Raw genomic sequence first — 13,810 nt, forward strand, 5'->3', positions numbered from 1 at the left:
GGCTACTGAGCATGCTCCGTGTATCCCCCCCCACAGACAGAAGAGTCTCCGCACCAGGAATAATCAGCATCAGTGAGTGTCAGACGGAGGGGAGCGAGTGGCAGTTAGAGAAATGGCAGATAGAGACGAGCTTCAGGCATTTACGTCTATAATGGACGCCCTGGTCAGGATCAGTGTAAGTGAGACCCCCGTCTGTCAGTGGGGGGCCCATGTCCTTTGTTTTCTCCCAGGTACATGTTACACCTGCGCTGCTGCTGCTCGGGGGGTGGGGGGGGTATAAGTGGAGCATGTGGGTAACGTGTATATGGGGTTTGTCTATAGCAGTAGATATGGGGGTATATATGGCTGAATATAAATGGTGACAGGGCTGCAGGGAGTTGCTGAGTACATAAGGGCAGCAGATTGTACCAGTAGTAGGGGGGGGGGGTTAGTGAGGGGCAGAGGGGGGAAGTACACAGTGTGTATATAGTGAGTATACAGGTGGGTGCTGTACTACTGGGGCCCCCCAGTGCCCCCTCCCTGCTGTTGGTACATGTCACATTCCCCGGCTCTAAACCTGCAGCACATCCCTGGGGTTGCCATGGCAACCGCATCCTCCATTTTCCAGGTCCAACTCCCCTCCCTGTACCAATAGGCAGCGATCTGCAGCCCAAGCCCCTCCCACCACATCCCCCCACCCTCACCCAGGGAGGAGATGGCAGTCAGGAATGGCAGCAAGGTGAGTGCGGGGGCCAGTAGCCAAGGGACAGAGCTGGGGGGGGAGAGGCTCTACATGTGCTGATGTCACAATGGCTGGGCCGCACGTGCCCCCAGGGTAATACCCCCCGCTCAACTCTGCTGGCAGATAGGTGGGTGTCAGTGAGAGGTATTGGGGTGAGGGACATATGGGGGGTGGGGTTAAGGATTTAGGACTCTGAGAGGGGGCATAGGGGGAGGGGCAGGGGTGCCTTGGAACAATGGAATGTAGGTGGGAGGTAAAGGGGAAGTTAACATGCTGTTCTTATTCCCACAGACCAGTATGAAGAACATGGAGCGTGAGCTCTTGTGCCCAGTGTGTAATGAGATGTACAAACAGCCAGTCATCCTGCCCTGCAAGCACAATGTGTGCCAAGTGTGTGCCACTGAGATCCTGCTGCAGAGGGGGTACATGTGTGACCCCAACTCAGAGCCCAACTCCCCCGCCTCCTCTCCTGCTACACGGAGCCCCCGCATGGGAAGGAGAGTGGTGCCCAAACAGGAGCGGCTCCTCAAACAAGGTGGGTACCTGGGGGGCAATTTATTCTCACTGGTACAGTTCCTCTACTGAGTGCAAGCTCTTTGGCATAGTTCCTTTACTGAGTGCAAGTTTTTTGGCACATTTCCTTTACTAAGTGCAAGCTCTGTGATACAGTTCCTTTACTGAGTGCAAGCTCTTTGGTGCAGTTCCTTTACTAAGTGCAAGCTCTGTGATACAGTTCCTTTACTGAGTGCAAGCTCTTTGGTGCAGTTCCTTTACTAAGTGCAAGCTCTGTGATACAGTTCCTTTACTGAGTGCAAGCTCTTTGGTGCAGTTCCTTTACTAAGTGCAAGCTCTGTGATACAGTTCCTTTACTGAGTGCAAGTTGTTTGGCACAGTTCATTTACTGAGTGCAAGCTCTTTGGTACAGTTCCTTTACTGAGTATAAGTTTTTTGGCACTGTTTATTTACTGAGTGCAAGCTCTGTGATACAGTTCCCTTGCTGAATGCAAGCTGCTTGGTACAGTTCCTTTACTGAGTGCAAGCTATTTTGCCCAGTTCCTTTACTGAGTGCAAGCTCTTTGGTACAGTTCTTTTGCTGAGTGCAAGCTCTTTGTTTCAGTTTCTTTGCTGAGTGCAAGCTCTTTGTTACAGTTCCTTTACTGAGTGCAAGCACTTTGTTACAGTTCCTTTGCTGAGTGTAAGCTCTTTGTTACAGTTCCTTTACTGAGTGCAAGCTCTTTGGTACAGTTCCTTTACTGAGTGTAAGCTATTTTGCCCAGTTCCTTTACTGAGTGCAAGCTATTTGGTACAGTTTCTTTGCTGAGTGCAAGCTCTGTGATACAGTTCATTTACTGTGTGCAAACTCTGTGTTATAGTTCCTTTACTGAGTGCAAGCTCTTTGGCACAGTTCCCTTACTGAGTGCAAGCTTTTTGGCATAGTTCCTTTACTGAGTGCAAGCTCTGTGATACAGTTCCTTTACTGAGTGCAAGCTCTTTGTTGCAGTTCCTTTACTGAGTGCAAGCTCTTTGGCATAGTTCCTTTACTGAGTGCAAGGTCTTTGGTACAGTTCATTTACTGAGTGCAAGCTCTTTGGCATAGTTCCTTTACTGAGTGCAAGGTCTTTGGTACAGTTCATTTACTGAGTGCAAGCTCTTTGGCACAGTTCCTTTACTGAGTGCAAGCTCTGTGGTTCAGTTCCTTTACTGAGTGCAAGTTTTTTGTCACAGTTCCTTTAACGAGTGTAAGCTCTTTGGAATAGTTCCTTTACTTAGTGCAAGCTTTTTGGCACAGTTCCTTTACTAAGTGCAAGCTCTTTGATACAGTTCCTTTACTAAGTGCAAGCTCTGTGATACAGTTTCTTTGCTAAGTGCAAGCTCTTTGATACAGTTCCTTTACTGAGTGCAAGCTCTTTGGTACAGTTCCTTTACTGAGTGCAAGCTCTTTGGCACAGTTCCTTTACTAAGTGCAAGCTCTGTGATACAGTTCCTTTGCTAAGTGCAAGCTCTGTGATACAGTTTCCTTATTGAGTGCAAGCTCTTTGGCACAGTTCCTTTACTGAGTGCAAGCTCTGTGGTTCAGTTCCTTTACTGAGTGCAAGTTTTTTGTCACAGTTCCTTTAATGAGTTTAAGATCTTTGGCACAGTTCCTTTACTAAGTGCAAGCTCTGTGATACAGTTCCTTTGCTAAGTGCAAGCTCTGTGATACAGTTTCCTTATTGAGTGCAAGCTTTTTGGCACAGTTCCTTTACTAAGTGCAAGCTCTGTGGTTCAGTTTATTTACTGAGTACAAGCTCTTTGATACAGTTCCTTTACTGAGTGCAAGCTCTTTGGTACAGTTCATTTACTGAGTGCAAGCTCTTTGGTACAGTTCATTTAGTGAGTGCAAGCTCTTTGGCACAGTTCCTTTACTGAGTGCAAGCTCTTTGGTACAGTTCATTTACTGAGTGCAAGCTATTTTGCCCAGTTCCTTTACTGAGTGTAATCTATTTGCCCAGTTCCTTTACTGAGTGCATGCTCTTTGTTACAGTTCATTTAATGAGTGCAAGCTCTTTGGCACAGTTCCTTTACTGAGTGCAAGCTCTTTGGTACAGTTCATTTACTGAGTGCAAGCTCTTTGGTACAGTTCATTTACTGAGTGCAAGCTCTTTGGCACAGTTCATTTACTGAGTGCAAGCTCTTTGGCACAGTTCCTTTACTGAGTGCAAGCTGTGTGTCACAGTTCTTGTAGACTTGTATAACTGACTGTGTAGAACAGGTGCTCCCTCTAGTGGTTACATTGGCTCAGACATCAGTACTGTGACTATAAGTGTTGGGCTAGTGCCAGTCAGAGCCGTGGGCCAGTACAGGGGCCAGTAGAAGGGCTCACGTGTTCCCTGACATAGTTGCCTCAGGGTCTGAGTGGGTTCCCATGTGGTTGGGCTAAATCAGTTGGGAATTTCATGGTGCCCAGCTCTTGGCAGAATCAGTGAGCCCAGGGGGCCGCAGTTCCCAGCATGCATCACTATTTGCCCTTCTCTCTCCCCAGGCTTTGGCACGTACCCTGGCAGAAAGAGGGGCGCTAGCCACCCCCCGGCCGTGCTCTTCCCGTGCCCCCCGTGCCAGTGTGATGTGGATCTCGGGGAGAGGGGTCTGGGGAACCTGTTCCGGAACCTGACGCTGGAGCGGGTGGTGGAGCGCTACCGACAGACCGTCAACATCAGCTCGGCCATCATGTGCCAGTTCTGCAAGCCCCCCCAGCTGGAGGCCACCAAGGGCTGCACCGAGTGTCGGGCCACTTTCTGTAACGAATGCTTCAAACTCTATCACCCCTGGGGCACCCAGAAAGCTCAGCATGAGCCCACCCCACCCACCCTCACCTTCAAGCCCAAGGTAAGTGCAGCACCTGCTCCGGCCAATCACATTCCTCTCTCTCTGTCAGTCACATGGCATTCAGGGAGGCCCGCCCACTGGGTATTAAAGCTGACTGGAAATACTTCCCACAATTCCATCTGCTTTGCATAAGAAATAGGAACCACTTTCCTCACTACCAATCAGCAATCAATCCCCACTAAGAAACTCCCCCTGGGTAAGTCATGGGGGATCAGGAAGTGAACTGATAAAGCTTTACAAGACCATGGGAAAGAGAACAGCCCAGGAGCAGGAAGTACAGAGAATCAGAGCTCTGTACCTGGGTAAGTACTGGGGGAGATTGGATTCACTTACCCAGGGGGAGGTTCCTGTCTGACCATGGGAAAGAGAACAGCCCAGGAGCAGGAAGTACAGAGAATCAGAGCTCTGTACCTGGGTAAGTACTGGGGGAGATTCACTTACCCAGGGGGAGGTTCCTGTCTGACCATGGGAAAGAGAACGGCCCAGGAGCAGGAAGTACAGAGAATCAGAGCTCTGTACCTGGGTAAGTACTGGGGGAGATTCACTTACCCAGGGGGAGGTTCCTGTCTGACCATGGGAAAGAGAACAGCCCAGGAGCAGGAAGTACAGAGAATCAGAGCTCTGTACCTGGGTAAGTACTGGGGGAGATTGGATTCACTTACCCAGGGGGAGGTTCCTGTCTGACCATGGGAAAGAGAACAGCCCAGGAGCAGGAAGTACAGAGAATCAGAGCTCTGCACCCAGGGTGGGGGATAATTGATTTGGGGATATTTTAGGGTGCTGATATTTCTCCCTTCCTCCCATTAGGGCCTGATGTGTCCGGATCACAAGGAGGAGGTGCTGCTTTACTGTAAGACCTGCCAGCGGTTAGTTTGCCAAATTTGCCGAGTTCGCCGGAACCACAATGGGCACAAAATTACCCCCATCATCAGCGCGTATCAGGCACTGCGGGTAATTCCTTATTCACCCGGGAAAACTGCAGCGGGGGTGGGGACCCATGGGAGGGAACTAAGTGATTGGTGGATGCTAAAGGCAGAGCACCAATGGGTGGGAGTTAATAAGGGAATAATGATGGCAGGGGCACAACAGAAAAAGGGGGCAGGGTTGCAAGATAATAGTAGGTGCTACTAATAGGTTGGTAAATGGGTACCAATGGGTGGGGAGTAATGATTGGGTGCTAATGGGTGCCAGTGGGTGGGGAGTAATGATTAGGTGCTAATGGGTGCCAGTGGGTGGGGAGTAATGATTGGGTGGTAATGGGTGCCAGTGGGTGGGGAGTAATGATTGGGTGCTAATGGGTGCCAGTGGGTGGGGAGTAATGATTGGGTGGTAACAGGTGCCAGTGGGTGCAAGTAGCTCCTTCCCTTTGTGACCCCCACATTTGTCTCCCCGGCAGGACAAGCTGAACAAAAGCCTCTCGTACATACTGGGGAGTCAGCACATTGTGCAGGGGCAGATCAGTGACCTGGAGGAGAGTATGAGACAGACTGAGGTGAGACCTCCCCCCCAGCAATACCCGACTTTAATAACTGTACCTGGTGGTCTAGTGGGTCTCTCCTCGTGGGAACGTTCACAGCTTCTTTCTGGGTGTCCTGACACGCGACTCCTTTCATTTGACGTTTCCTCTTCTTGACCCTTTCCTGTCCCTGACCCCTGACCTCTGCTGACTCACTGCCTGCACCGACCTTTGCCTGTTACTGACTTTGTACCAAAGATAGTCCAGTTTATTTTCCTGCTCCGTCCTTCCCCTCTCTTAATATTCCCAAACCTAAAGTCTTGGCCCCTGGGCCTACAGAGGAACCCATGCGATTGGTCTCTATTCACTTGTCCTCTGCAGCAAAGGGCCGTAGGTGGGCTAATGGGTTGTCCCTGTATTGTGGGGATAAGGGGCATTTAAGTGTCCCAAGAGTTCAGGAAATGGTAGAACCTAAACTAGTCTGGGGAGTTCAGTTTAGATCATGTGGTTTCTACTCCCCAACAATCTTCTCCCAAAGTCCTCATTCTGGTCCTCTTACATAGGGAAAATGGTTGCCTACAAAGTTCTACCTTCTTAGATTCCAAGGGCAGCAGGGAACGTAAATATTAATTTTGTCCATAGACACAACATTCCCATGATGCCCCTTGTCCCATTGCTCAAACTATTGGCTATCGATGGTAGTTCCATAAGTTGTTGGCTAGTGTTCATGGGTTCCAATCACTCAAGTTTCCTTTTTTCATCATTAATTGTCCTCATACTCCTGTAATCCTAGGCCTTCCCTGGTTACAGAAACACTATCCCGAGTAGATACTTCAATGGGGGATAGACTGTGAGGTGTCATGTCTAAAATCGACTATTGCTGCAATGTCTGTGGAAGGGTTACCTTCCTGCTATTCCCCATTTGCAGACGTCTTCACTAAAAAAGCTGCTGAGACCCTTCCAGGGTCTATGGATTTTATTCCAGGCTCCTCTCCTCCTAGAGGTAGGACATACCCCCTCTCTCCCTCAGTCTCAGGCCATGGTGGAGTATATTAAGGAAAACCTGGAAAAAGGGTTCATAAGACCCTCCCCCTCACCTGTGGGTGCCGGCTTCTTTTTTGTAGAGAACAAAGACAGAGGCCTAAGGCCATGCATAGATTACAGAAGGCTCAATAAAATCATGGTCAAAAAATCGTTACCCCCTTTCTAGGGTCGATCTGAGAGGCGAATCCCATTTCATTCGAGTCAGGAAAGGAGACAAATGGAAGTCGGCCTTCGTGATGCGCCTTATGAATATCTAGCGATGCGCTTTGGGTTATTTAATGCTCCAGCCGCCTTCCACAAACTTGTAATTAATATGTTCCATGAGCTTCTAGGTCACTATGTAGTGGAGTATTCACATGATATTCTGATTTATTCTCCTAATTTAACACATCATTGTGTCCAGGGGGTGTTATGTGGGTTAAGGCATAAAAACTTTTCCACTCCAATCACTGCCATTACTCAGATCGGGGCAGAGTGAAGCATTTGGTCTAGAGAGGCTTGAGGGTCTTTGAACAATTGAACAATTGAAGGAAGCGTCACTTATGCTCCGCTGCTCCGGCCTCCACATTCTACTCTTCCTTTCCTGGAAGACACCCCTGAGATTGGTGCGGGGCAGTTTTATCTCACCCTGTAACCACTAAAATTCATCCAAGGGTTTTCTTTCCAAAGAAGTTTTCTGTTACGGAGGCTAATTAGGTCCTAGAGAAGGAAGTGGTTGTAGCAGTGCTGAGCCCAGATCTGTATTCCTCCTTGTCTGAACCTCAGGTTCATTTACCTCCTAATGTAATTTCGGGCAAATTCTTTGTTCTAGAAACAGGTTCTAGTTGAGACTCACAATTCTAAGGTAGCTGGGCATCCGGGCCAAAGTAGAACCTGTTCTCTTCTCTTCCGGTTTCCTTGTCTGCCCAGAACTCTCCCCTTGGTTCTCTCACTGTAAGACCTGCAGCATATGAGTAGTGAGGGCTCGTCCCAATGTGAAAGGTCGGCAGTTATAGGCAGAAGTGTGAGCCTCTAGGTTTGGGATACTGAACGTGCCAATAACTTGCCCTACACCCAGGCACCCTGTGCTCTTCCTACAGGTGAGTGGAGCGCGGGCGCAGGAGGAGGTGCTGCAACTGATCGGGGCCCTTCGCTCTGCACTGGAGGAGAAACAAGCGACACTAACCAGAACCATTGCTGAGCGGCAGAAAGATCGGCACAATGTGCTGGAGGCGCAGGTTTGGGAGCGTCAGGCTCTGCTCGAGAACTCTGGCCTCGTCTCTTACTCTCAGGAGGTGATGAAGGAGACGGACCAGCCCTGCTTTGTGTTGGTGGCAAAACAGATCCATGAACGGTGAGCTGAGGCTGTGCAATGTACATGGATAATGTATATTATATTATATGATTGCTGGGCTTAAGTACTACAGGGGTGTAGTATGGCAATAGTAAGTGACTGATGGGCTGAAGTACATGAGGGATGTGGTATGAGAATACTAAGTGACTTTTGGGCCTAAGTACTTGAGGGATGTAGTATGGCAATAGTAAGTGAATGTTGGGCTGAAGTACTACAGGGATGTAGTATGGGAATAGTAAGTGACTTCTGGGCTGAAGTACTACAGGGATGTAATATGGCGATAGTAAGTACTGCTGGGTTGAAGTACTTGAGGGATGTAGTATGGCAATAGTAAGTGACTGCTATGTTGAAGTACTTGAAGGATGTAGTATGAGAATAGTAAGTGATTTCTGGGCTGAAGTACTGCAGGGATGTAGTATATGAATAGTAAGTGACTGCTGGGCTGAAGTACTTGAGGGATGTAGTATAGGAATAGTAAGTGACTGCTGGGCTGAAGTACTTGAGGGATGTAGTATAGGAATAGTAAGTGACTGCTGGACTGAAGTACTTGAGGGATGTAGTATGGGAATAGTAAGTGATTGCTGGGCTGAAGTACTACAGGGATGTAGTATAGGAATAGTAAGTGACTGCTGGGCTGAAGTACTTGAGGGATGTAGTATAGGAATAGTAAGTGACTTATGGGCTGAAGTACTTGAATGATGTAATACAGGAATAGTAACTCCTGAGCTGGAGTTCCAAAGGGAATGTAAGATGATCAATTGTACAGCACTGCAGGATATGTTGGAGCCATATAGATACATGTTAGTAACACTAATAGTAGAAAGGGATAGTAACACCAATCTCTGCCCCCCAGAATGCAGCGAGCAATAGAAGGAGTACAGAGTTTCAGACCCGCAGCTTGTGCCCCGCTGCCTCCATTTAAACTGGACGTTAGTCGTGAGATGAAGCTGCTGACGGACCTGCACTTTGTTAGAGGTAACCCTGGGGGAGGGGCGGAAGGTGCAACCCTGGAGTGTGTGTGGGCAGGTGCATGGGTGTCAGTGGGCAGAACCGACGGTGCTCCTGTTAAGTGCGTGTGCTGGAAGCTGCCATGATGTGGAATCTGTGGGGGAAAACACAGGACAGAGGTGGTGGGCGGGGCACTTGGGGCAGGTACATTATTATTGGGGATGAATCAAATCCAGGATTCGGTTCGGGATTCAGCCAGGATTTGGCCTTTTTCAGCAGGATTCAGATTCGGCCCAATCCTTCTGCCCAGCCGAACCTAATCCGAACCCTAATTTGCATATGCAAATTAGGGACGGGGAGGGAAATCCCGTGACTTTTTGTCAGAAAACAAGGAAGTAAAAAATGGTTTCACCTTCCCACTCCTAATTTGCATATGCAAATTGGGATTCGGTTCGGTATTCAGCCAAATCTTTAGCATAGGATTCGGGGGTTCGGCCGAATCCAAAATAGTGGATTTGGTGCATCCCTAATTATTATATAGTTGGTACTCACAGATGTGGGAGGTGCTCCTTACCTCTCCAAACCTTGTCTCCTCCCACATTTCACCATCTCAGACCTGCTTGTCCCTCTCTCTGTTTGTAGGATTCTCAGTCCGACCCAGAAGCCAGTGGATGGCAGAGGCAAGTTGCTAAACCCCTTCTCCAACACAGGAGTCTCTACACTGCCCCCCCCAACCTTCAGTACCCCCAAAACTGATCTTCTAGGAGCCTCAAGTGCTCGCGAAAGGGCAGTGCTGCCCCCCAAAATCGTCCTCATTCTATCATTTTTATTTTACCTTTGATCTCTTAACCCAGTCCCATCATACCTCCCAAATAGTACTCCTTACCCATAATGCTTCTTATTCTCTCTCCAAGGACCACGCCTTGTCCCTTCATTGGCCCATGATACTCTTTATCCTCTCCAACACAAATGTTACTCTCTCTACTCCTGCTCTTGATGGCCCTTCATGTCCCTATCCCTTCATTTGCCCATGATACCCTTTCTCCTTTCCAAAGTCTATAACACTCCTTCTCCTCACCAAAGTCTATAACACTCCTTCTCCTCACCAAAGTCTATGATACTTCTTGTCCTCTCCAAAGTCTATGATACTCCCTCTTCTCTCCAAAGTCTATAATACTCCTTCTCCTCTCCAAAGTCTATGATACTCCTTCTCCTCTCCAAAGTCTATGATACTCCTTCTCCTCTCCAAAGTCTATGATACTCCTTCTCCTCTCCAAAGTCTATGATACTCCTTCTCCTCTCCAAAGTCTATGATACTCCTTCTCCTCTCCAAAGTCTATGATACTCCTTCTCCTCTCCAAAGACTGTAATACTCCTTCCCTTCTCCAAAGTCTATGATACTGCCTAACCCTTCCATGGCTCATGATATCCTAATCCTTTCTTTGATACTTCTCCGCTATATGTGCCATTCTATCTCTATGCTCAGCTTGTCTTTCTCCTGCAGTTTTCATGACCCCTGGTACCCCTGGCATTGGTATATTTCAGCCCTACCTTTCCATTCATTCCCACCTTACTGTGCCCACCCTTCTCCCAATCGACTTACCTTTCCAGGCTCTTGGGAGTGATTGCAGCCTGCGTGTTCCTTTTCGCTCTCTCACCTGGGATCTGCATTAACAAGATCTCTATTTTTCTCCTTTCTCTTGGCATGAATTGCTCCTTGTGCCCCTTTTCTACCCGCCTGGCAAGAGGAGACTCATATTTCTCATCATTAACGTATCCCCCTGCTCTTGTCTCCCCCCAGCACCAGATGCCCCTGTTATAGACACACAGCGCACCTACGCATATGACCACATATTCCTAAGCTGGCGTCTGCCCCAGGACTCAGCACCCGCCTGGCACTACACCGTGGAATTCCGTAAGACGGATCCCAAGCACAAGGGCCTCAAACTGTGGCAACGCCAAGAAGAGATCTGGGGGCTCAGTACTGTTTTAAAGGGTCCTGACACAGACAGCGTCTACGTTCTGAAAGTGAAGGGCTACAACAAGGCTGGATATGGGGAATACAGTGAGGACATCTACCTGCACACACCCCCTGCCCAGGGTAAGGGCAATAGCGCTCTGTACTGCTGGGGCAAAACTTTGCTCATTTGCATCATTAGAAAATGACCCCCTAAGTCAAGTGACTCCAGATAAATCCAATACTTAACTGGGATACATTGTACTTCCTACTCCAGGGCTGCTCTCTTTCCCACAGTCAGGCAGGGGGGTGGGGCTTGGTCCATAAGGGAGGTTCCTTCTGGACCATGGAAAAGAGAGCAGCCCAGAAATAGGAAGTACAGAAAATCACAGATCCCTTACCTGATTATTACTGGTAGAGAGTAGACTGATTTGGTTAAGATTTGGGTAATCCGAAGGGACTTCAATTTCATTCAATACCCCATTTTGGCTCCGCCTCCCCTTGCCTCCCATATCCTCTCTCTCTTGCTATTCTCCAGTGTTGAACTTCTTCTTGGACAGTAGTTGTGGCTTCCCTCGTGACCGGCTGGTGGTGAGTAAAGACAGGCGGGCAGTGCGCAGTGTACCCGGAGTTCCCATGCTCTTTGCTGCCGAGAGACTGATGACCAGTTGCCACGTGTCCATGGAGCTGGTTCTGGGAGATGTGGCCATCACACAAGGACGCTACTACTGGGAGTGTTCTGTGGACCCAAGCTCCTATGTACTCAAGGTTGGCGTGGGGCAGGAGAGTAAACTGCAGGAGCTCTTTCAGATGCCCCAAGATATGGTCAGCCCCAGGTGAGTGGCAGATATCTGTCCAGGTTTATGAGCAGGTGTTCTTGAAGTCAGGGACATTACAGGGTGCTAGAGAAAGGACAGGGTAGGAAAGTTCTGGACCAGGACAAATCAGAAGGCAAGTTGAGGGCTGAGGTGGGTCCATAGGAAAGTCAGGGACAGATTTGGTCAGTGTGTGGATCATGGGTCAATTCTGAGCCTTGACCAGCCAGGAGGGAAATTTAAAAAAGGACCATGTGAATAGAGAAGCTCATGAGGTGGCACAGGGGGTGACAGTTATGAGAAAGGATGGGGTAGTCGGTAGGTTTAGGGCAATAGGGAAGTCACTATTTCTAATCATGCCCTCTTGGTCACTCCCCAGTAGGTATGATCCAGACAGTGGGCATGATTCCGGGGCAGAAGATGCCACCCTCGATATGTCTCCTGCTTTCGCCTTCCTGACAATCGGAATGGGGAAAATCCTCCAGTCTCATGGTTCCCTTCCCAACTCTAGGGATCCCACCGGTTGCACCATCCCATTGCCCCCAAGACTTGGAGTCTGCTTAGACTACGAAAAGGGTCGTGTTGGCTTCTATGATGCTGTGTCTCACCGTAGCCTATGGGAAGGCAGCGTAGACTGCTCCGGCCCTGTGTGCCCCGCCTTCTGCTTTATTGGGGGAGGTGCTCTTCAGCTGCAGGAGCTGGTGTCAATCAAACATGAACGCAAAGTGACGATTGGTGGGTTCACTAAAGCAGAGTGACCCTTGACCTCACGGAGACTCTTTTACTTGCACCAGCCTGTGGGGGGCACACTTTGCTGCCACTTTGTGCACAATCACGCTGAACAGACGGAGCCAGAAGGCAGGACTCGAGGAAGGGGATCATGTCAGTGATGTGGGTGGAGAGGACTTGAGTGTGCCCTCTGCCCCCCGTCAATATAAAACTCTATCATCTGTGCCATCTACAAAGTAGCCCGTATCTCAGGCCTGCGCCAGTCTCATCCCTCCCTCTGTCTATGTGTCTGTCTATGTGTCTGTCTATGTGCCGCCATGTCTCTCTGTCTGGGCTGGACCCACTGCCTGCTGTGCCCCAAATATCATGCCAACCCCCCTGTACCCCCATTAACCACCCTGTGCCCCTTATGTTGGTAACCTGCTGTGCCCTTACATCTAGATTCCTTCAACCATTCTGTGAGCCAAATTACCCCCTGACACCCAATGTCTCCCCAATAACTGCCCTCATGTGCCCCTCTGTGTGCCAGGCAGGTGCCCATATTCGTGACTTCTCTCAAAGAGACCCATGTGGCCCCTCCAATAACCCTGCTGTGGCCCCTGGAAGCTTCCAACCCAGTGCCCCCTTCAGTCACTATCCCCACGCCCCCCGCAGACCATTCTGCCCCTCTTCCTCTCTGGCTCCATTTTTGGCATGACTGTCCCCCCACATGCTCACTTGCCCTGCTCTACGGTTGCCCCCCATCACTAGCGCTGAGAATAATTTTATTTATTTATAATTATTATAATTTTATACACTTTTTTTAGGGAAAGTTTTTTTGTAGAAACAACGTCTTCCTTTTTGTATTGCGCTTGGCTCAGTGTGTGGGGAGGGCGCCCCCTTCAGGAAGAGCTGAACTACAGCATGCACCCCCACACAGGAGTAGTTCCACTGCATGCCCCGCTCTGGCTGCCCCACGGATAACAGGAGCCCCCCCCCCCCATTATCTACTTTGTATTTCATTCATTTATTCACCTCTTGGGCTCTAACGTTTTATATTGCCACCCTGGGGGTAATATAGCCAAGCTGGGGGAGGTGCACCGGTGGAGAGACACATGAATGTAAACTGACTGGTCTATAGAGTGAAGCAAAAGGACAGCTGAGGGGCTGAAAGCAGTGACACCAAAAGAAATAAATGTCCAGCACTTACACACAGTCTTTCTGCTCATTCTCTTTACTTGGCACAGGTTTGAAAGCAATCATCTGATCGGTTGCTATGGGTTACTAGACCCTGTCAAGCTTTCAAGCTCTTACTCTGCAGGAGGTATAAGGGGCTTATTTCAACCAATGGCGATGCACCTGAAACCACCCCCTAGCACCTCCCATTGGCTGTAACGTACTGGTGGTACCCAGTCTGAAGTCGTACACTAGGGGGCGCCACAACAGGTCACAGTGGGACGTT

The 13,810-nt window shown here is 49.2% G+C and overlaps 1 protein-coding gene across 4 annotated transcripts; it reads left to right on the forward strand.

Moving 5' to 3' along the window:
• LOC108700444 (tripartite motif-containing protein 46) lies at positions 1–13,559 on the forward strand. 4 transcript variants are annotated; one of them, XM_018233639.2, is made up of 10 exons: positions 1–175; positions 1,013–1,256; positions 3,744–4,087; positions 4,895–5,038; positions 5,484–5,579; positions 7,667–7,920; positions 8,774–8,895; positions 10,670–10,969; positions 11,364–11,661; positions 12,020–13,559. In XM_018233639.2, the coding sequence occupies exons 1-10, from the start codon at positions 113–115 to the stop codon at positions 12,396–12,398; spliced, it is 2,244 nt and encodes a 747-aa protein (XP_018089128.2). In that variant the 5' UTR covers positions 1–112; the 3' UTR covers positions 12,399–13,559. The 4 variants fall into 4 exon arrangements, with proteins under 4 accessions (XP_018089128.2, XP_041430561.1, XP_041430562.1 ...); XM_041574627.1 differs by having other exon boundaries at positions 12,023–13,559; XM_041574628.1 differs by lacking the exon at positions 1–175 and adding an exon at positions 618–718.
• The last annotated feature ends 251 nt before the right edge of the window (positions 13,560–13,810 follow it).

The sequence above is a fragment of the Xenopus laevis genome, chromosome 8S (assembly GCF_017654675.1).
Source record: "Xenopus laevis strain J_2021 chromosome 8S, Xenopus_laevis_v10.1, whole genome shotgun sequence".
Classification (NCBI taxonomy): Eukaryota; Metazoa; Chordata; class Amphibia; order Anura; family Pipidae; genus Xenopus; species Xenopus laevis.

Bases quoted from the DNA above. Each gene is read 5' to 3' on its own strand.
- LOC108700444 (XM_018233639.2), top strand. From the start codon at position 113: ATGGCAGATAGAGACGAGCTTCAGGCATTTACGTCTATAATGGACGCC. The intron at 4,088-4,894 runs GTAAGTGCAGCA...TCCTCCCATTAG, and splicing joins CCCTCACCTTCAAGCCCAAG to GGCCTGATGTGTCCGGATCA. The intron at 7,921-8,773 runs GTGAGCTGAGGC...TCTGCCCCCCAG, and splicing joins GCAAAACAGATCCATGAACG to AATGCAGCGAGCAATAGAAG.